At 42.8% G+C, this 22,369-nt stretch overlaps 3 protein-coding genes across 3 annotated transcripts in view; 1 reads left to right on the top strand and 2 right to left on the bottom strand.

The window, feature by feature from the left end:
• bzw2 (basic leucine zipper and W2 domains 2) overlaps positions 1-729 on the bottom strand; it is a 30,573-nt gene extending 29,844 nt beyond the window's left edge. Inside the window, exon 1 of the mRNA XM_088929694.1 lies at positions 432-729. Coding sequence (XP_088785820.1) covers positions 432-547 — 116 coding nt within the window. The 5' untranslated portion in view covers positions 548-729. The remainder of the gene's footprint in view (positions 1-431) is intronic.
• On the top strand, positions 447-16,995 carry ankmy2a (ankyrin repeat and MYND domain containing 2a). Its single transcript, XM_088929697.1, has 10 exons — positions 447-1,066; positions 3,176-3,240; positions 5,361-5,499; positions 6,831-6,929; positions 7,581-7,741; positions 11,438-11,652; positions 12,074-12,209; positions 12,935-13,063; positions 13,840-13,984; positions 14,120-16,995. Exons 1-10 carry the CDS (start codon positions 997-999, stop codon positions 14,284-14,286), a joined length of 1,326 nt encoding a protein of 441 aa, XP_088785823.1. The 5' UTR covers positions 447-996; the 3' UTR covers positions 14,287-16,995.
• lrrc72 (leucine rich repeat containing 72) lies at positions 15,883-21,581 on the bottom strand. The gene is made up of 7 exons (XM_088928606.1): positions 21,573-21,581; positions 20,152-20,320; positions 19,499-19,612; positions 18,981-19,070; positions 17,179-17,373; positions 16,554-16,584; positions 15,883-16,048 (listed from the first exon to the last, which is right to left on the bottom strand). Exons 1-7 carry the CDS (start codon positions 21,579-21,581, stop codon positions 15,883-15,885), a joined length of 774 nt encoding a protein of 257 aa, XP_088784732.1.
• Positions 21,582-22,369: the final 788 nt, after the last annotated feature.

Genomic DNA, 22,369 nt, shown 5'->3' with positions numbered 1-22,369 from the left:
TGAAGCGTCAGACCCACGGTGTGATTTAAAAAGAAATTTGCTCTCATTCTGAACCACATGGACCTCATCAAACGGTACATTTCCAGCACTCGGGCGTCCATAAACATCGCGTTACTACGTACAGTCACCTCAGTCAAACAGAGCGTAATCATCATGAGTGTTATTGCAATGCGATTTTCCAAGGCAGTTCCCTCGATTCGGGTCGTACTGTACACAGCACCTCACTCCACAAAACTAACCACAAGTGTGTGTATATATATATTCCCCCCCCCAGTGCACAGGTAATCCGGAATTACCCCCACCGACAATCCGGTCGAGTGCACGTCGTATTTCTCACTGTTTGCCCCCCCAGATGGTTTTGCCAGTCAGGGTCCCCGCTGGTCGAGCCCAGAGCCCGGGGTGGGAGTGGGGTATTGCGGTGCCAGTCTTACCTCTCAGTGTGTTGCCCTTGGTACTCGGGTTGCGGGGGACCAGCTCTGCAGCAGCAGCAGCAGCAGCAGAGGACGGGCAGGCTCACATGGCCCTGGGCATCACCGCATCCGCGCATATACTGTGGCCTTAATCCTCACCCGCGGAAAACGGCGGAGAGGGGGGGGAGCGTGTCGAACAGGACTTTATTTCACACGGCGTGTCGCCGTTCACGGGGGTTTGGGTCGCCGTTTCGTCTGCGGGGACGTGTCTGATGCCCGCAGCCCTCAAGTGTGCCTCGCCCCGGCCACGCTCGGCCCCGTTTGGGGGACGCTGCCCTCCCCGGGCCCCCCCGTCCCTCGGCTCCGTGTGGTGCACGCCGGCCTGGGAGACGGCGCAGTGCGCTGCGTGTTTCGGGAGTCGAGAGCGGGGCGACAGATGCGCTGTTGTTCGTCGCCAGTCGTCCGAGCGATGGTGTTGTTGTTGTTGTTTTGTTTTCATTCGGCACTTTTGCAAAGGTCTGATACACGCTAGCAGCTTAAATTAGACCGGATCCCGGCCCGCGGAAGGAAGGCAGACGTTCCCACAATGGCCTCTCCGAAGAAGAAGGGAGATCTTTCGGCCGGCGAGAAGGAATTGTTACAGGTTATTGCCGCAGGTAAAATAAATAAATAAATTCATTGCATTCTACTGCTAGTGCCATCAGATTTGACATCAAAAGGGGCTACGTGACGGATAATTGCTAACACTTTTAATCGGGCATGTTTAAGTTCGCCAGACACAACAAAGTGACAGCGGTCGGTGTCCGGTTGTTTGTTTGGGTTTTGTAAAGTAACTATTTGTGCGCACGCAGGCCTGGCTGAGCATCGCTCGGCCACTGACACGGGCGTGGAGCTGCGTGTTGCGCTGAATTGTGCGTGTTGGCCACAGAGGCAGCCGTGTTTCTGCACCGGCCACGAACACGGGCTGACATATCGCCGTTTCGCACGTTTCCCACGTTGTCATCTCGGGTCAGTCGCCCCGCAGATGCGCTAACGCTACTAACACCCGTCTTGTGGTCATGGGTAGCGGGTTTGGTGTTTAGAAAGTGCTTTTTTTAGTACCTGTTTTTTTTTTAATAAACCTGTAGGTCTACCCCCCAAAAAAAAACGTGCACAGGGCTGTTGCTCATCACCTGCATGAGCCTGCCTGCCTGCCTCCGTGGGCGCTCCCGCGAGATCTAGCGGCGCACATGCGTGGAGCTGCGGCGAGAGTGCGCCTCGGCACTGAATTCGCCGATCTTAAATATCGGCTCTGTGCTTGCTGGAAAGAGGCTGTGGGGCTTAAAAAGCAAATAACCACACGGGGTAAACGTGGCTGCAAGATTGAGGGGAAAACAATGCAGTATTGGGAGACGGGAGCGAATGGGATTTAAACACTGAAACTCGCCAGTTTCGCCATGTTTCATACCCGGTAGCGTTCGGAAAACGTCTAGTTCTACAGTAAATAAGTGGTTCAGGTCCGGTGGGCAACTCGCTTTCCCGTCCTGCAAGTGAAATTAGTCAGCCAGGCACATGTCCTGCACAGTCTGTAGGGGATGAACTGCCCCCTGGCTCAGGCCGTGACTCGACAGTGTGAGGACCCCCTGGACCAGAGGGTACCTGGGTCTAATCAGCCCAGTGCATAGTCATGGGAAAAAAAGCACCAATCGTTTCAATGCAAAGTCAGAACTAAAACATTTGTATTAGTTGTGTAGTTGTGGATAAAAACTGAAGGAGAAGCATTGGAATTCATATTCCCCTTCTGGTTCTTCAGACACAATCTTCTGTTTCGATGTGAATTTAGGATGTGTACTGATTATGGGGCTGTTTCTACACTCACATGCTAGAAGAACCGAACACTTTTAGTCTTCAGCAGAGAAGGCCCAGATTAGTTATTTAAAAATCACTCGAAGGCATTGACTCAAAGGTGCCCTGGTGCACTTTTTCAGAACCTGCAGTGAAATACGAACCTGGTCATGCAAGTACAACCCGTTTAAATAGGAACAGGATTGCGTATTTAATTAAAACATTGGGAAGCTGTCAAGTTCTTTCTCCTTATGATAGTCTTAATGATATCTGTCCCCTTATTAGGTGTATCCTCATATAACGGGTGTTTTCAGTTGTTTCATTCTAGAGGCTCCTTTTTTTAAAAGGAGTAAAGAACCCCCATCTCAAAATAAAATGAAAGTATATAGTTCATCCATTTTCAGTTCCACTTGGTGCAAGGCGGGATACTTAGACAGGACGCCAGCCAATCGCAGGGCACACAAACCCACACACTTGCACCAGGGCCAATTTTCCCAGAAGCCAGTTAACCTGCCAGCATGCCTTGGGACTGTGGGAGGAGCCTGGAGCACCTGGGACAAGCCCACGCACACCCAGGGATAACATGCAGACTCCCCACAGATAGCACTCCTGTTATTGAACCCAGAGCCCCAGCACTGCGAGGCAGCAATGCTAACCACAGCCCAGTCCAATTATATAATCACTAAAAGTTAAGGTGCTGTTCACTTTATAATGTTTATAGCAGCACTGAGGATCAGTGGCTGATCTCATCGTGTGAGCTGGTCCCCTTCGTGCATGAAGATTTAAACACTGCTGGGTTTGTACTTGGTGTCCTGTATAGTTTCTGAGGATAGCCATGGTCCTGGATCCACAGCTGAGGACCAGTACTCTGCATGTGGCTGATGTAGACTGTGTCCCCTTGTATAAGGATTCATACTCCTGTTCTCCCTTTTTTTTATTAGGAAATGTCCAGGAGGTTTCAAGGCTACTGGGATGTAAAGACGTCCGTGTGAACTGTTTGGATGAGGTAGGAGAAATATTCTGTCCTTGCTACATTGGAAGTTCACAATTTTAACACAATTACAACAAATGAAAAATTGCACCTATAACAGATTATAAGAGTGGACAATTAGCCAGCAGCCATATCACTCTGCAACTCAGCTGGCAGCCCACTGGAGCTCAGCAGGTGTGAGCCTGGTCAGTACCTGGAGGAGAGACCTCCTGGGAAAAACTGAGGCTGCTGCTGGAAGACGTCTCAGTGGGGCCAGCAGGGGGCGCTCACCTTGCGATCTGTGTGGGTCCTAATGCCCCATTATAATGACGGGGACACTACACTGTAAACAGGCGCCGTCCTTCGATGAGACGTAAAACCAAGGTCCTGACTTTCTGTGGTCATTAAAGATCCCAGGGCGTTTCTCGAAAAGAGTAGGGGTGTAACCCCGGCATCCTGGCCAAATTTCCCATTGGCCCTTACCAATCATGGCCTCCTAATAATCCCCATCTCTGAACTGGCTTCATCACTCTGCTCTCCTCCCCACTGAGAGCTGGTGTGTGGTGAGCGGACTGGCGCACTATGGCTGCCGTCGCATCATCCAGGTGGGTCCCCATTACCTGTAAAGTGCTTTGAGTGGAGTGTCGAGAAATAATTATAAGTTTAATTACAAGTGTATAATTAAATCCAGGTGCGAAGAGTTGTGTTGCTGTGATTGAGTGATCGATTTTACTACCTGCTGATTCTCAGTTTTGTGGCCCGATGCTGTACTGGTTAAAAGCGTGAATGTTTAGCGAGCATGTACGCTGTAAAAGAGGATGTGTTTGCCTTGTTCTGTTGCCATATGGCAGGGACTTTGAGAGCCAGGGTATTGTACTGAAGAGAAGGGTAATGAAGGCTTGATGTCACTAGATGTACAGGTCTCCCCAGGTGCCCTTGTGAGGGAAGAGAGTTCTGTTGGGAACAGCAGTTGGCAATTGTTCTGCGTCTGTCAAGATCAGATGAGCCTTGCGTTTGCAAATGGTTACTTGTTCTCTCTGCTTGGCCTGGTTTATTTCTTCAAGAAGGACTGTAAACCAAACCTACAGTGCAGTAAATTAAATTCACAGTATTTTCTACTCTGCATTTTAAAGTCATAAAAAGTTTAAATGTCTAAAATAAAATGACATGTAGCATAAAGCAAATTCTGGTCTGCCTTTGTCCTGGCCAGTGCAAACCCCAAACTCAAGCTAAGAGTTTGTGATGAGTTTAAGAAGACAGGAGCCACTGTTGCGATTCTAGCTTCTCTGTGTACTTTGCAATGGCCTCCTAATTATCATTGCAAACAAGGGGGATTAAAAAAAAACGTATATCCCTCAATTGTAAAGCCCTCAGTTGTAAAATTAAATACAGTCCCCATGCATTTGACAGTGTTTTTCAGTTATGAAATGTGCATGTGGGAAACATCTGGTAAAATTATAGCAGTAGTATCGGGGCAAAATAAACACTGTCTTGAGTTTTCCAGGAGTAACAGCTCGGGTTTTGTATTTAAAATTAGATGGGTTCCATTTGGAAAGGTTTACCTTGGAAAGTGCACCGATAACAGCTGAAATGCGTGCACTCTCCCGTCAAATGCTACTGCAGTAGACAGCTGTAATGTAAGTGTCCGTCATTGTAAGAGAAATCAGGCGGGTTTCCGAAAGCGATTAAGCTGCCGCTGCTGTCTCACTGCGCCATGCCTGTGTTTTTCCTCATCGGCCGAGAGCTCACTTCATGATTGCAGAAGTGTCCCACTTGATAGCAACCCAAGAAGTTTCTCTTGCTGTTATTCTAATTACTGCCCTTCATCATAAAAAGCAGGGAGATTAAGTGCACAGAATTGGATAAGAAACGCCGGCTGACCCTAATCAAAATGCCTGAGGTCTAAAAGCCTTGGTTATAGTGACTGAAATCTTTGGAGGCTTTTATCTCATGAATTAGGATCACGCTCGGATAATTTTTGAAGTTGGTTGCTCAAAATATGATGGTTTTTCTTTAAAACCCCAATCGGGATTGGTATCTACACATGAGCAGAGCCTGTGCTGGAAGGGACCTGATAACGTTCTGCAGAGTGTGAAAAGGAAGTGGCCTGTGTTGAGGCGTGTGGACAGCAGTGTTCTGTGTGTTGCCCCTCTCAGTATGGGATGACCCCGCTGATGCACGCTGCGTACAAGGGAAAGGCAGACATGTGCAGACTGCTTCTGCAGCACGGCGCAGACGTGAACTGCAATGAGCACGAGCATGGATACACTGCCCTGATGTTCGCTGGACTTTCAGGTGAAAAGCTATCTTTCATATTCTTCTGTGTCTCAAGGCAACACTCCAGAAAATGCTTGTAGTTATTCATGCAACAGTGTACTGGCGTGAGTGTAGAGAGAGCGGTGTGGTATCCATATAATAAATGTACATTTATATACATTGCACACATGCATAAACACATAACACTTCTCCCAAACACCTAAGCATCTGCAGACTTTGTAGCAAGTCTAGTGGCAGTTTGAGACTTGCCTTTGAAGTCACAGAGAAAAGGCCTGTGAACCCCCAGTATAATTATGGGAATTAGTTTCTTACCATGTCCATGTTACTTAATGAAGCCCTAGCTTACTTAGCATGATTAATGAGGTAATTAGAATCAAGAGGTTAAATAATGAAGTAACAGGTTAACTGAGTTTTGGCAGCCCTGTACTGTAATGGTCAAAAACTTTGTGAGTCTGGTCTTCACCCTATAGTTTAGTGGAACCACAATGTGCCACAATCAGAAGCAATTTCAAAGAACCTCAGAAAAAAAAAACAGGCATGTATTGTGTTGGCCAGGCTCAAACTCCAAGGAGATGTTGTGTCAGGACGTGAAGGTAACTGTTTATGCAGAAGAACCTTCAAATGTCACCACCTCGAAGCAGCTCTGTGAGGAACAACTGATACACAGGGGCAGGAAACATCTACAAATTCATTGCTGCTGAAGCAGGGGCTGCCAGTTATTGAATTAAAGTGTTCACAGGCTTATTCACACATAGATATTTATTCTTGGACCCTTTTGTCAATAAAATAAGCCAGATGTATCTCATGTCTTTGTGTTATACATTTAAGCAGGCTGTCTTCAGCTTTTCTTAAGAATTTGATCTAATTACTTTTTAGGTTTAAAATATAGAAGAATACAGACCAGCACAGGGGGTTAACAAGCTGTTTCTTGGCACTGTGCTGCAGGTGTTCGAGTATTCAGTCCTGTATCACACAAACATTGTGACAACAGTGTAGAGGCATTCCATCTGCGTCATTAACAGGCCATGTCCATTGGTATTCAATTTGAAGACCTGGGTCCCAGCAGGCAACTCACTCTGTGTATGTTAGAGTGCACTGGCAGGTCATTTGTATGCTATATTTTGTTGCCCAGATGTGTGTGTACTAAAATTTGTGGTGTATTGGTTAAATAGGAGCTGATGTGTCCAGTGTGATGTTAATCTGGTTACATTCATAACTGTAGTCTTATAACTTGTATTTGACTCTTTCCCAATCAGGCTGGCCAGCGTGTGACTACAAACATTTCACTGTGAGCAGATGTGTTATGTGTCGGCGTGGTTAAACTGTGTTTGCCCTTGTTGAAATCCCAGGCAAGACGGACATTACCTGGATGATGCTGGAGGCCGGAGCTGAGACAGATGTGGTGAACTCTGTAGGACGGACAGCTGCCCAGATGGCAGCTTTCGTTGGTAGGCTGGGCATCTTCTTGGGCGTCTAACTCATTTTTCTGGACTTGAATTAAGAACCTTTGTAAACACTGACACAGAATATGAATAATTTGTGTGGTTTTGTGATCACTTGTTTTTTACTGTAGAAACTGTCGTACTGTAGATCAAGGGACCATAAGAAACCATGTTGAGCACAGGGGAAAATTGCCTTAGAATATTAGTTCCCAACTACAAAAGTTGGAAAACTGAGATTGAAAACAGAAATGAATTTGTCTACATATAGTCTTTCTGTTCATCTTATATTAGATGACCATGGCTGTTTTACAAATTGGACAAATGTGTATAATTATTATTGATGTATTGATTTAGCAAACGTCGTAATCCTAAACGAATGTTCTTCATTACACTGACTGCTGCCTGGATTTGCTTTGTAATTTAAACAACAGAGCCATATGAAAGCAGAAAATCCAAAAGGAGCAGTCATTTGCATGCTATTTTCACGTGCTATGAAGAATTCCATAGTCTCATCAGTTGTTAGTCACACAGCTTTAGTGTATTGTGCATGTATAAACTGTATAAATCATGTTATTTCTTAATGTTCTGTTATTAGATGTTAAAACAGTGAGGAAGGATGTTTTGCTTCCCCTGACATTTTGACTATAATCGCTGCAGGCCAGCATGACTGTGTGACCGTCATCAACAACTTCTTCCCACGAGAAAGGCTGGAGTATTACACCAAACCACAGGGCCTGGAGAAAGAGCCAAAACTCCCCCCTGGGCTGGCCAGCCCCCTGCACAAGATCATAATGACCACCAACCTCAATCCGGTGAAGGTAGGGAGACCAGCATGATGTCTGAAGATGTGAAAGACCTTTGGAACTAGTAGGGTGAGACGCACAGTTCTGCAAATGGACGGGTTTTAGAATTTCTATTCTTTCTCATTCTACAGATGCTCCCAGAACACACAGTATTTCTTTAGCGTTACCTTATATGTTTTCTTACAGCAGTCTGTATGCAATATGGTCATTCTTTTTAGTCTGAATGATTCATGGCAGGTGGGAAATCAGTTCCAGCAACTGCTTTGACTTTCTTCCTGATCCTGGCAACACTGTCATTGAATTGTTCTTCTCCGAATTCTAAACACCTCCAGGGTTTTCATTTGATTGAGAGTAGCAGCACACCGGCAGGGTCCCCACATGCTTCAGTACCTGGGAAAGTGAAACCTTTGTTTCCTGACATGGAAAAGTCTAAGAAGGTGTAGAAAACCTGGAATGTCACGGGAATCATTGCCAAAACGTGCATGAACAGGATGACTGTGGTTTGCAGTAGGTGACTCTGCGCTGACGCGTAGCAGTTTATCTTCACTGTGATCAATATGTCTATTGAAATAAGTGTAAACTGAAAAGCAGAGCGTGTAGGGGGCTGACAGTCTGGAGGGGGCAGTGTGGTGACGCAGTGGTCGGCGTTGCTGCCTCGCGGCGCTGGGGCCCTGGGTTCGATTCCTGGGGTGCTGTCTGTGTGGAGTTTGTAGGTTCTCCCCGTATTTGTATGGGATTCCTCCAGGTGCTCTCGTTTCCTCGCGCAGTCCAAAGATATAATGGGAGGTTAATTGGCTTCCGTAAAATTAGCAGGGGTGTGAGTGTGGCTGCTCTGCGGTGGACTGGTGTCCTGTCCAGGGTGTACCCTGCCTGGCCCCCGTTGCCGGTCAGTACAGGCTCCGGCTGCCCCACGACCCTGTGTTGGGTGATGCAGTTAGACGATGGATGGAATGTCTGGTATCCCTGCTCTACTTCTGTTAGTTCAGTAAAATATTGAGGGTCCCCAGCTCTTAAGAAACAGAAGGTACGTCTTCTCAGTGTTTGTCACGATACTGTGGAGACGTTAATGATCTGCAGTTTTCAGAAGTTTAAAATAATTAACTTCAGGCCACCTTCAGAGTTTGGCCAGCAGCAGGCAATCACACTCCTGTGGAGAGGAGAGTCATTCTTACCATGTGTTTCTGTACTGTTTGAGCTTGATTAATCTTGGAAAGGACATAAAGTACTGTTTATTATTACTAATATAGACAACGTTTTATTATTATAATGTTTATTATTCTAGCTGGTTGTGTGAAGTAAACATGGTGATGTCTTCTGGCGCCGGCAAGATGGCGACGGTTTACAGAAAGCTCTCTCATTGTGCAACTGTGTTAATGTTTGTTTATACTTTCCTGCTACTTGAATAAATAGTTTTGGGATTTATTTAGCAAGTGACTGAGACCTTAAAAAAATAAAAAGTAAAAGGCAAATGCTTAGGAAGATTTTCTCCTAAAGCTGAAGCAAGAGTTGGCGTCAGTGGACGCAGAGGCTCTTGGGACAAAGGGGGAGCTCATCCAGCCCAGGAAGACTATGTCTCCCGCCACTGTGTGGGCCTTGAAATTTACTGATCCCGCTGGATTCCAGTCAGCGAGCCATGACTCCTGCTGTCACACTTCTATTGGAGTTTCCTGACCTACGTATAGCTTCCTAGTTCATCTTCTAAGAGAAATATAGACAGTGATAACAGTGATGTTTTACTATGTAAGAAAATAAATCCTTATTGTCATCACTGACACTGAGATTGTTTTTTGTGTTTATTTTACATCTCCTCCTCCAGAAATTACCTACGTTTCCTTTGTGGAAGTCACATTTATATGAACTCTGTAGTACGAAGTGCTAAGAGACATTCTTTGCACAGTTAATAAAAATTGGACCTGTGTTTCTTTGATTCTTGGGATCGGAAAAGGATTGTCTTTGAATGTAATTGGTGTCAGGTGTAAAGGTGTCTGCGTTTAAAGATAGTGTGTGTCCTTCTGTGTTTTTTTTCCCACGTCTTGAAACTACATGAATGGGGTTTTGAAGGTGTTGCTGTTTAATCCTTACATTCATGGTAGAGGAGTTTTTCTCCTTCTCAATCAGTTGCAGTTTTTGAGTTAATATAGTTAATACTACACAATATTCATTCATTGCAGGATTAAATCCCATTTCACTATCCATTTTATGGAAGAGGTCAGGGTCAGTCTCCACTCCCCTTCCTCCATTAATTCCCTTCTTCCTGGAAAAGAGGTTTAGTACTGCTCTAATAAGGCTTAAAAAGTAATGTGTCCAAAGTATAGTGGTATCAAATATACAGCAGCTCAATTCTAACTTTTATTTTGCCATGTTCTTAGGTGGATGTAAGTTTTAAATGTAATAACTTGAATTCATGGCTTGCTGTGTAATACAAGGTGGTTGTTTTGCTGAGTGGCACAGACAGGCTGTGAGGCTGCCCTTCCAGTGAGCCCAGGGGAGGTTCATCTATCTCTGTGTCTGACCAGTAAAGACTTAATCTTTTCACCACTGTCTCCTGAGGTAAATTGGGACTGGTCATTAAATTAAACTGCCTCACAAGGTGAAAAAAAACGGGTCATTGACCAGCAATTTTAATATGTATAGTTTTTTTATGACAGCCGTTTGTTAATCGTTTTCTTCAGCTCTTTTTGTAAGTAATTCACTTTGCTGGTTTTGTACCTCCTTTCGTGTGCGGTTTTTTTCTTTGCTTTTACGGGTGCCAACCATACATGTTAACTCCATAATTATCACAACCTCTTGGTGACATTGACAGTGTGCCAGTGCCAGAAAGACATTCCTGGAGTACTGTTGAAGTGTGGAAGTATATCCTTTGGACAAGACAAACAAATCCACATAATCCAGAAACAAAGCTCATAGATCTAATTTTAGTTGCCTGAATAACTTGGTTCATGTGTGGACAGTGTCACTTTGTCAGCTGCTATCATTGCAGTGCACTGCGAGCAGCTGTTATTAGCACAGACAGGACTGCAATTCTGAAACCTATCAGTATAGAGGCTGAAGCATTCTAGACAGCATGTATAACGTTGTCTTTAAGTTAGGTCAAACAGATTTTGCATGCATAAGATCAAATTAATTTTCTCTGTAGCTGATTATTTCCTTCAGCATGATGAACAGAACAATAAATCAAGGAAGGGAATGGTACTCATTAAGCTGTTTATCCCGTAAAACTTTTTGCTGGCAAATGTTTTATGCCAGTTTTGCAAGTCCAAAATGTTCATCTTTTGATGAGGATAAGGGTATCTTTAAAGATCATATTTTGGAGGCACATTGTCAGATTGTGGGTGGCATGGTGGTGCAGGGGTCAGCATTGCTGCCTCACAGCGCTGTGGCCCTGGGTTCAATTCCAGACTAGGGGTGCTGTTTGTGTGGAGTTTGCATGTTCTCCACGTGTTTGCATGTGTTTCCTCAGGATGCTCTGGTTCCCTCCCACAGTCCAAAGACATGCCGATAGGTTAATTTGCTTTTGTAAAACCAGCCCTGGTGTGAGTCTGTGTTTGTGTCTGTAGCTTGTGGTGGACTGGCATTCTGTCCAGGGTGTATCCTGCCTTGCACGCAGTGCTTCCTGGGATAGCCTCCGGGCCACAGTGACCCTGAACTGCATTAGCTGTTATTGAAAGTGATGTCATTTTCTGAGATCTCTGGGGTTTTTGTTTCGCACAGGTGGTGATGATGGTGCAGGAGCGCCCCCTGCTGGCCGATGTGGAAGCCCTGGGGAGATGTTGCAGAGTCCTGGACCTCATCTGCGAGAAGTGTGTGAAGCAGAGAGAGATGAATGAAGTGCTGGCTATGAAGATGCACTACATCAGCTGCATTCTTCAGAAGTGTGCCGCGTTCCTTAAGGAACAAGAGGACAAACTGGATGGACTTGTCAAGAGGTTTGTATAAAAATAGTGTAGCTACTATTTTTGCATTCGTTAAGCCATCCAGTTTTAAAACCTATAGGCCACCAAAAGAAAGGGCTGAAATTTCTTGCTAAGTCTTCTATTTTTTAGATGTATTGAAATTACTCCAGTAAACTATCATTTGTCTAATGAAAAGTTTATCATTTTAGATGCTTATTTAAATCTATTTCTTATTAAAACTTAAGTAACAGCGGTAATACATAAAGTTGTATTATTATTAATAATAATAATAATAATAATATGATGATGATGTGTGTAACATAAATAACCAATCCAGAACCAGATCATTAAACCCGATGCCAAAATTATCATTTATTTTCCAACAGTGTTAATGTTAACATATTCTGTGGTTAAGACTGTGTACAGTGACTGTTTCTGCCATCTCCTAAAACAGCCTGCTGAAAGGGAGAGACAGCGATGGTTTTCCAGTGTACCAGGAGACGTTTATCAGGAAGTGCATCAGGAAGTTTCCTTATTGCGATGCCACTCTTCTGCAGCAGCTAGTAAGGAGCATTGCTCCTGTAGAGATTGTAAGTTGTATTTTGCTTTACTAAGTTCAAGTAGGCAGCCGCTTCAGCATTCGTGGGCTGCAAATGAACAAGTAAAGGTTTATTCCATGCTGAAAAGAGACGAAAAGAAACACAACAGCCTTTTTCCACAGCCGAAACGTTGTGTTGTGTTTCTTTTCTTCTCTTTTCACCTTAGAATAAACCTTTACTTGTTCATTTGCTCTACTGTGCTAATACCGCTCTTTTTGGCATTGCACATACTACTTTTATTGACTGTAAATTAATGTATTTAACTAAAGCATAGCACAGGTTGTTTATCATTCATTTTAGATGCTCCTTACTTCTCAAGATGAGGAGCAACATGTATTGTAAGTTTTCTTTTTAACAATATTGGAGGTTTTCATGGTAATCATTACATTGGAAGCCAATGAGTTTGTCTGAGGTGGGCATGAACAATTACACACTGTAGTGTATTTAAATTTACTCTTTTGTTCTCCTCAAATCAGGACTGTACTGGTCTTTAAGGGGTTTGTTTTCTGTTTGTGCTTGAAGTGAACTGTTTAACGTTATAAGAATTAGAATATGCTGGCTGAGGGTTTAGAGAGACCTCTAGGATCCTTCTCTATGTGTACCATTTGCCTTAACTTTTAGTTTTTAATGTCTTGTCCCTGAAAGTGAAACTGTCTCTCAAAAAAAGGTCTGTTGTGAATGGGTGCTGTTTGGTGCTGTATCTCCGGTCTCTCCAGGGAAATGATCCAACAGCTTTCTCTGTGCTGACTCAAGCCATCACTGGCCAGGTGGGCTTCATGGATGCGGAGTTCTGCACCACCTGTGGTGAAAAGGGTGCAGATAAAAGGTGCGCTGTTTGCAAAATGGTACGTGGCATTTCCTTCCGCAGGATAAATGAGATAAGGCACTTGGGAAAGGGGCAGGACCAGTATTTGTGCGGGTCAGTGTCACTAAATCAATCATACCACCTTGGCGTTTGATCTCAGCACATCTTGCACCGATGCCGAACCTGATTAATACTTGGATGGGAAGCAGAGCCCATTTGCATTTGTTTAATTCTTTCCATCCCGGAGGATCTCGCAGTGCTTTGCATATAGGTGGTCAACCACATCATCCAGCACTGGAGTTCAGCAACCAACTATGCACCAGTTACACTTCTCCGCCTGAGCTGAAGTGAAAACTTTCTTCAGTTCAGGCTGTGAGAGTCAGAGACTAATTCAGCCAGAACATAATACCCCACCTTACAGGGAGTGCCACAGCACAGTTGTCACAATCCTGGTTTATTTGTCTCATCTGATAGACAGTATGTCCTACAGTATTATCCCTTGATGGGAAATTCTGTTCTAGAAGGAAGGGTGACAAATATTGATTCATCGTCCACTCTTACAGTGGTAGCCTGGTTTTCCATAGGCGCATCGTATCCCAGCTATTGACCAGGCCCAGCCTTGCTGAACTTCTGGGCTCTGATTTCTGATGAGATCAGGTGGTGTGGGTGGACCAGTAGGTGACATTTGTCCCTCTGGAACACAAATTCCAAACCAGTAAGGGTTTTCCTTTAACCCTTAAACATCGTACAGACAGACCTGGAAATAATATGCATTAATATGCCAATGAGTATAAATACATTGTTTTTTCTTTGTAGGCTATATACTGTAACCAGTCATGCCAAAAATTACACTGGTTCACACACAAAAAGGTGTGCAAGAGGCTGAAAGAACAAAGAGAAAAGCAAGAAGCAGAATCTGCCAAACAGAAAGAAAAATTAGAAAAGGAAAAACAAGTCAATGGTATGTAATCATTTTTAATCTGTTTCTTTTTGCATATTCATGACATTTTTATTGGTGCTCCCCCACCCGTTTGTCCTCTTCACCAGGTCGTTAAAAACATCTCACTAGGATTTTCACTACTCTTTTCACTCACAGCTGAAAGCGCTGAAGTCGTAGAAGACGCCTCTAATACTGGGCAAGATCAAGCTGTGGCCCAAGCCAAAGAAAAGGAGTCTGAAAGTGGAGACCCCCCTTCTGCAGGCTCGTCTGACGGTCGGTCAAATACAGCTGCTCCTGGCACAGCTCGGAGCTCTGAGGAGTGACGTCTTGGCACTGGAACGTGGGGCAGCAGAGAATTCGAGTTTTGGAAAAGCAGGAGTCGCACTTCATGGACACGTTGTCACACTGCCTTGCTGCCCGACAAGCAGAGGAAAACAGACTCCCCACCGGAAGGGCTTCGGAGGAGTTGGAAATGAAGAACACGAAGAGCAACGTCTGCCCACCGTAGTCAAGTCTTACTGTCTGTTTGTGGAAACAGTCTAGTTACAATTATGCTATTTGAAGAAATAGTACTAATTATGGGAACTATTTTCTTGAGGCATTTCTGCCAAATAATAGTGTATGCCATTTTACAGAAGGAAACCCCAGTTGGTTGATGCTACTAAAGTCCAGTTGTTTCTTGCGTTGAAATCGCCAAGGCTGTTTTTTTAATATGTTAATTCATCGATTTATTTCATTTAAACCACAATGCAAGATTTTTTTTTCTCTGAAGGGATTCATGCTCGTGGTAATGTTTTCACTCCTGAAGGATAGCACAGTGTGTCATCTTCGGAAACGTGGAGCACAAATTACTCATTGGTATTGTCCTTTTGTTGAAAGTAAAAGATAGGTGGGCATTTCTTGAGAGGAAAATGCAAGCTGAACAGGCACGAGGGAACCATGGGAAGGTCTCCGTTTCGTTTTAGCTGTTGTAGCTTGGGTTGCTATGAAACATGAAGTTGTACACTTCATTACAATAACTGGAGGATCAGGATTATGCTTTTGCCCTTTAGAGTTCAAACCTTTGATTCTGAACATATACACGTGTTGTACTACATCATAACCAAATGATAACCTACACATCTGCAGGGTTTATGAGCTGAGACGGTTATCTGTACATTCTTGCTGTTGTTTTTGCTTTGTGCTCAGATGTTGTTTTTTTCACCCAGAACATTTTCAAAATGCATACTGATCGTGACTTTCAAGTCACTTATTAGTGACTGTTCAGCTCGTCAGTCATTAACGCCTTTAAAGTACTGCATTCTGTGTAGTCATGTTACGAGTACCCAAAAGACAGGCTGTGTTCACAAGTGACCTTAAAGTAATGTAATATTGGTATACCAATTAAAACCACAGTAATCTCAATCCTGGATGAATATTTAAGTAGCTCATCAAAGTAGTTAATTTTACATTTATGTCAATAAACGGTGATTGATGTTTCAAAGTACTTGTACTGTATATAAAGTAAATTTTATTGATGGAGCAACCTTTGTCACAAGTTTCAGAACTCCGTTTAACTCTGTACAGGTAGATAATATTGCTCTAAAAATATGATAAGGCAGAATATTTATTTCTTTACAAGACATGAAATTTTGTGCACAAAATGGCATGGTCAGATCTGGTTTTAAAGAAATTGCATTTAATGGCCAGTAGTGTGGAAATGACAGGTGGGTGGCAGCACAATAGGACTGCAAAAATTACTGAGACTTTGGGAGAACCGACCATCGCCAATGAAAGAAATTCAAGTTTGACCTCATATTTTTAAACCACTGGCACTCTTAACTTTTGGGGTTTTGTGAGTCACTGTATATGCATCACTTTATTTTCCAAAGATGTATACCTGTGCATTTATTTCCCTACAAGAAACTGTATCCTGACAGTCATCTGAATTTCACTGTGATAATCCGAGGTGATTTGGAAGGCTGGTCTTCTGGGGGTTTTTGTTGTGAAGTAGGTATGTTATTCCAGTCCATGGAAGAGAACTGCATCACTGATCTTTGCAGGGACTTGATTACTGAAGGATCTGGATGGTCCTCGCTGGGAAACCTGTGAGTATAGGCACAGGATGGGAACTGACTGACTGTAGTTAGGACAGCACCATCTAATTAAATATGAACACCAATGCGACTGCAAAAGTATGGGTTATTTCTCTTTTAAAGTTAAATTCTGGAATTCTTAACAGCTGGTTTGGTTAAAAAGAAACAAGAGCTGTGATTTTCTGGATTTTCTGTATGGTGTTCGTTTTTACCTTTATAACTTTCTGTAGCATCCTCTACAAAAGATTTCTCTATAGAAATTATTCAGCATAAGATATCACCATGGAAACTGCTGACACAAATTAAATTGAACACTGTGACATAAGGCAATATAATGCCAATACCTCACAAATTGAAAAACACCTTTTAAGCCAGATATCAGAGCAATGTTTTATTTCAGGTAGTAAGTGGTATTTAATGGTACTATAGAATCTTGGATTGTTTAGTTCTGGATATGAATTTTGTTTTTGTCAACATTACATTTTGACATCTAACTTGGTGAAACTAGTTCTTACCTGTGTTGCTGTCTTCTCAACCCATACTTACCTGAAAGTATATTACAGGTTTTAGATTATATTGTGCAAATTACAGATCTTTTGACATCCCAATCCTTTTTGTTATTTTTATGTAACTTTTTTAGGAATTGGTACTTTAATCCCACAGTTTAAACTTGGCGTCTAGGCATTTTCTTGGGCATTTCTTGTAGTTCCACTTGCAAACAACAAAAAAGTGTTAAACAGTGTTGATAAAGATTACTGTCTTATACTTCCATGGTGCTGGACACTAGTCTTTAAAACATATTTCAAAGTTTAAAAGAATAATTAAATCTGATCTGTTGTGACTGTGACCTACCTATCCCAAAGCATTAGTGTACAATTGTGCTGTCCTCTGCCCTAAGTCGTATTGGATGCTAAAATGTATTAATTAACAATAAAGAAAACAGAAATTCTAGTAAAACATCCATTCTTCCTGACAGACAATCTGTATCATGATCACGATTTAAAGCCTCATGACATTGCATTGCCAGTGATGAAGTAAGTCTAAGATATACATTTATTTTTCATATAGATTGATGGTGTAGAATCTCCTGACAAGATTCTAGCCTGAGGATAAGATATACTGTATAAGTGGTTCACATACCATCAGCGCCCTGGGAGTCTACTGGAATTCCTTTGTCCTTTGTTGCTGTTGTTTTTTTTATTATCATGGGCTTTTCTACTCGTCTTCCAAAAGCCAGTGACTGAAGGACACGGTTTCTCTCGGGATCAAACAGATGAGATGCAGCAATCCTTTCCTCTTGCTTTATTGCTGTGAAGAACAAACTGCTTGAAAACGCTGTAACGGTAGTGCAAGGGATTCATCAAAGACAGTCCTGTTCATATTTGGCGCTGCATGTTTTGGCCAAAGGGCCCTATTGAAACTAAGATGCTATAGCAACTGCTAATACTGTTGCATATACAAAATTAATTTGAGCTTTTATGGCAGGTGTCTTTTGAATGAGATGTTAAGTTCTTTCTTCAATGAAAATAAGTCCCTTTCATTTCAAAAAGTCACCAGCCCCAGTGGGACATTGCTTGCTTCTGGAAGCAGAGGCAGAACTGTGTATACTAGCTCCTGATGCAGCTCGGGGCTTAGTGTGATGTCACTTCCTGCAGCCTGGCCTCTCTCTTCCTCTCGGCAGCAGGCAGGACACACACTCTCCTTCTCGCTCAGCACCTCAGGGAGTATGTGCAGCCACTCGAGCTTCTCTCATCCAAGGGCTTTTACTAAAACTGCTTCTTGTCCTCCAAGCAGCCTCCATGTGTATAAATAATTTCTGGAGAGCAGAATAGGTTTGGCATGTCTTCTCTAGAAGGCTGCTGCTGGAAGAGGTGTTAGTGGGACCAGCAGGGGGCGCCCACCCTGCGGTCTGTGTGAATCCTAATGCCCCAGTATAGTGACGGGGACACTATACTGTAAAAAGGCGCCGTCCTTCGGATGAGACGTAAAACTGAGGTCCTGACTCTCTGTGGTCATTAAAAATCCCAGGGCGTTTCTCGAAAAGAGTAGGGTGTAACCCCGGCATCCTGGCCAAACTTCCCATTGGCCCTTACCAATCATGGCCTCCTAATAATCCCTATCTCTGAACTGGCTTCATCGCTCTGTTCTCCTCCCCACTGAGAGCTGGTGTGTGGGGAGCGTTCTGGCACACTATGGCTGCCGTCGCATCATCCGGGTGGGGGCTGCACATTGGTGATGGAGGAGGGGAGTCCCCATTACCTGTAAAGTGCTTTTGAGTGGAGTGTCCAGAAAAGCGCTATATAAGTGTAAGCAATTATTATAAAATTAATTATGATTAATTATTCTCTAGAAGCTCTCTCTCCGCCTTTCTCTGTGTCCAGGGTCTCTTAGACACTCTTACTCCTCTTTTCTTTCTTCCTGAAAACGCCTCGTCGTCTTCATTGTTTTCTGACCCCCAGCGAAATATTGGTTTCTTTTTTCCATCCTCGACAAGTAAAGAGGAATATTGCAGAGAGCGCTCCGGGCCGTGCCTGTATCTCTTTTCCAGCACAGGGCCTAAAGGAAGGCTTTGAGAGTCATGTACAGGAGCTGTGGTCCGAGTCCCAGCCTCTGTGAATGAGCTCCTTCAGCACAGGCTGTCTCAACCACTGCTGGGCAACGTGTACTGTGACCCAGTGCTCCTCTGCACCCTTGCACATGCCTTCTGTGCCCTTTCATAAATGATAAAGGAATCACTCATGGTGGTGGGATGTTGTACAGGAAGGATTATTACCGTATTTTAATGAAAACACAGTTTTATTTTTTTTGTTGTTGGTGGTGTTGGTGAGTATCTGTTCTCGTAAGCCTCACTAAAATGTTTATAACTATACAAAGGTTACATACTACATTTTTGTTTTCGCCAAACTGTATTCCTGAGATTTATAAGGCTTTGTAAAACTTACCTTGCCTGTCAAGCACCGTAACTGATGGTAGGTAATAAATAACATGGAGACGATACCCTGGATCTTGGGCAAATGGGTTAAGGAAAAAAGCTGAAAATTGAGAAAGTCAAGGCATTAAATTAGTTTACAAAAATGTTGGGTAAAACAGGTTCAGTTTTTATAAATGCACTGTTAAATAGGTAAAACATTTTAAAAATACAACTTGTTTTGAATTATTTTGTATTTGGTTGAATTTTTCTTTATTAAAATTAGTCGATTGTTGGTACAGTATGTATGTAGACCCTCCTAAGTGAATATAAATTATTATAATTACATAAATCTTTGGAATGTTAAGGAGTTTATTTTTAGTATCTGCATGTAAAGGTACTGTTTGGTGATATCTGTATATTACCAAAGGTTATCAAAACTGTGTCACTTGTGAAGAATGCTCGGCGGGTGGGTTGTGTCAGCAGGACGGGGCAGGGTTGAGGTCACAGGTCATTTCGGCTGTGTAAGATAACAGGCCGCAGGGCACTTACTGAGTGTCATCAGGAACTGCATCCCCCTGAGCTCAGACACAGCCTCTCCCAGCTTCCGCAGCTGGTTCTTGTGAAGCTGGAGAACCTGCAGAGAAGTCAGGTGCTTCAGGCACCCTCGGTTCGGACACAAAAAAGGAAGATTTAGACAGGTTATACGGTAGCTTATCAAAAGTATAAGCACAGATTGTGTGCCGGTATACCTCTGTCAATACAGTATATGACAAGCCCATGCACTATGTACTGTATAGCCACATATGGGAGAGTAGCTCATGCGCTATAAACTGTATTGCCACATATAGGAGGGTGCCACATCCTATTATCTTAGAGTACTGAAAATAAATGTATAGAGGAGTCACTGAGAGTGAAGAAATGAATGAATGTTTTAGCCAAGGATACAGAATTTAGTTAAATACAGCTAACAAATGACTCAATACCATATTAGATTTTCCATTGAACAGATTTTAATAAAAATAGACTTTTACACATCTAGACTAAATTCCTGTCATCTTTTTTATAGTTGGTCTGTAGATCATTAGGAAGGTGAATTATTATGAGTCCCTGTGGCCTCTTACACACAAAAACATTAGTGTTCAGAATAGTATTGAAACTTCAGAAGTGTATTAATACAGAAGTCATAAATACAATTAAATTACCTGTTATATTGGTAATTTCATTATTGTGGAGGTACAGTTCTGTCAGTCGGTAGTTATAAGTCAAGCAGGGAATTTCCCTAATCTGTAAAATGGCATATTCAGTAGTGTGGTTAGATCCTAATGATGTTATAGAGAGATGAAATATGTACGTACAAAGTATTTGGCGTGAGTTATTCAATCATTACGTAATTATTAACATCAATACGTTTAGTGCCCGTACTGTGGGAATCTGTCTGGATTACCTTATTATTGTTGAGCCACAGATACTTTAGCATGGGGAATCCAGAGAGGTCGCAGACACTGGCAAGAGCTCTGAGAACATAATGTGAGAATGTACGTACGGTACTGTAAGTAGTTGAAAAGACAAAGAGTAAAAAATAAAGAAAGGAAAATCACATTGCAATTTTTCCAGTCATTTCTAATAATGATGATGATGATGATGATGATGCTGTTGAACTGCTGTTTAACAGTCCTAAAACTGAAACTAGGTTGACTTCGGCGGTGTCTTCAGGAATTGGAATACTTGAATCGGTCACCTCATAACTTTCTCTGTTCAAAATTTAAATGGCTCTGTTATTTTTAGCCTGTCGGCGTTCCTTTATGCACGGGGATGCACATCTTTGCTCTTCTCTGTACTGTTTTCAGCACAGCATTATCTTTCGTTTTTAACAAGCGGTGACCAACCACGTGCGCAATTTTCTGTTATGTGAGGTTTGAGTACCTCAGTACAGTTTTTAGATACTTTATTAATCCCGTAAGGGAAGTTTAACGCCACTTCATTTGAATTCTACACCTTTAACGTTCATGTTGGCTTTCCCCACATTGGCCAGAAGATGCAAACGACGAAATGGAGATAGTTTTCATGGACAGCTCCTGACACATCGTTCCCCTCTTACGTTTCTACTGTACTGTACAAGTTTCTACTATCCGTGTGTAACACTCAGCACAACTGTATTTAAAAAATCCGTGGCGAACTGGTTGTCCAAACCACAATGCTGAGTAATCGGCAAACAGAATTACCGTACTGATCTCGCCCGTTTCCATATACTGTATGACGCTAAGCGTACAATAACAGTTCAGGTATTACAGAGGTGTGTTTTACTTACTTCTTCGCAAGATAAAGCTCACTGACATCGACAGATCTCTTAATCCCATGCTTTTCCAGTATATCTCTTATCACCTAGAGAGAAAATGACAACTCAGCTGAAAGCTTTATGAACTAAGTTATACCGTGCTGTATGTGACAGGTAAAAAAGGTGCTGCCCTTTTCTGCGATACACATCGCAATGCGCGCACATGGAGCACATATAAGATATTTCTTGCGAAGTGAAATTTCAGCGGAGCTGTATTCTGTTGTACTAATAGCTGTGCTGCTTTGAACGACGGCGACAGGTGAAAGAGCGAGAACTATCAGACCGTACCTGCTCCATCGCCCAGGCTTCTGCCACCTGTGCGCTCGGCACGTTTACTGTTGCCAGGAGACGCCAGCTCTCACCTATGCTTTAATAACAACAAAATATCCCCGCAGGTGGCTTGGCATTTCCGCGTACTTTAATCACCTTTAAAAAAATCACCTCACTAGCTTAATACCGGTATTTAGAATAGGAAAACAATGTGAACATGTACAGGATTTATGTCAACATTTTAACGACATCAAACGTTCGAGTAATAATAGCACATTGCAGGGAATATACTGTACAACTTCATTGTAACGTAGTATTATGTAATAATAATAATAATGATAATGAATGTTAGTGTTGTTGCAATGCGAACAAATAGGAGCGGTAATTTTAAGGGAAATAATTCGAGTGTATCAAACGACAGCTTTGTCGAAAGTATCACGCCCGTAGATGATTTAAAACAACAAGAAAACCGCTTTACAGGGCAGCTCTTGGACCCCAGGGTACGGAAATGATCTTTCAGATTCGCTTCATGCATTTAGTTAAGGCGACAGAGAAGTCTGTCACAGTGCTTAAATTGTGATCCATTAAATTTTGTTTCGTCCTATCGAAATTTGATGTTGACTCAAATAAAAACGGTAGTATTCAAATAGCTGATGTGTGACAGTTATCACTAGATGGCAGACTTTCTCTGGAGCCCAGATGCAGCTTGATCTGTTGTACAGTACGGCCCTCCTCGTGAGCAGACGCGTCATTTACCATGCTCTTTTGGAGGCAGATTTGTGTTTTATTTAATAAAAGACATATTTGTCCTGTAA

Source organism: Atractosteus spatula, chromosome 12, assembly GCF_055471065.1.
Source record: "Atractosteus spatula isolate fAtrSpa1 chromosome 12, fAtrSpa1.hap1, whole genome shotgun sequence".
Lineage (NCBI taxonomy): Eukaryota > Metazoa > Chordata > Actinopteri > Semionotiformes > Lepisosteidae > Atractosteus > Atractosteus spatula.
Note: the sequence above shows the minus strand (reverse complement) of the source record. Positions and strands in the feature narration are given on the sequence as shown.

Excerpts from the sequence above, each read along its gene's own strand:
- ankmy2a (XM_088929697.1), top strand. The coding sequence starts at position 997 with ATGGCCTCTCCGAAGAAGAAGGGAGATCTTTCGGCCGGCGAGAAGGAA. Across the intron at positions 11,653-12,073 it reads CTGGATGGACTTGTCAAGAG|CCTGCTGAAAGGGAGAGACA; the intron begins GTTTGTATAAAA and ends CTCCTAAAACAG. Across the intron at positions 13,064-13,839 it reads GGTGCGCTGTTTGCAAAATG|GCTATATACTGTAACCAGTC; the intron begins GTACGTGGCATT and ends TTTTCTTTGTAG.
- lrrc72 (XM_088928606.1), bottom strand. Across the intron at positions 19,613-20,151 it reads TGAAATTACCAATATAACAG|GGTGCCTGAAGCACCTGACT; the intron begins GTAATTTAATTG and ends GTCCGAACCGAG. Across the intron at positions 16,585-17,178 it reads AGACTCCCAGGGCGCTGATG|GTAAGTATGGGTTGAGAAGA; the intron begins GTATGTGAACCA and ends ATATACTTTCAG.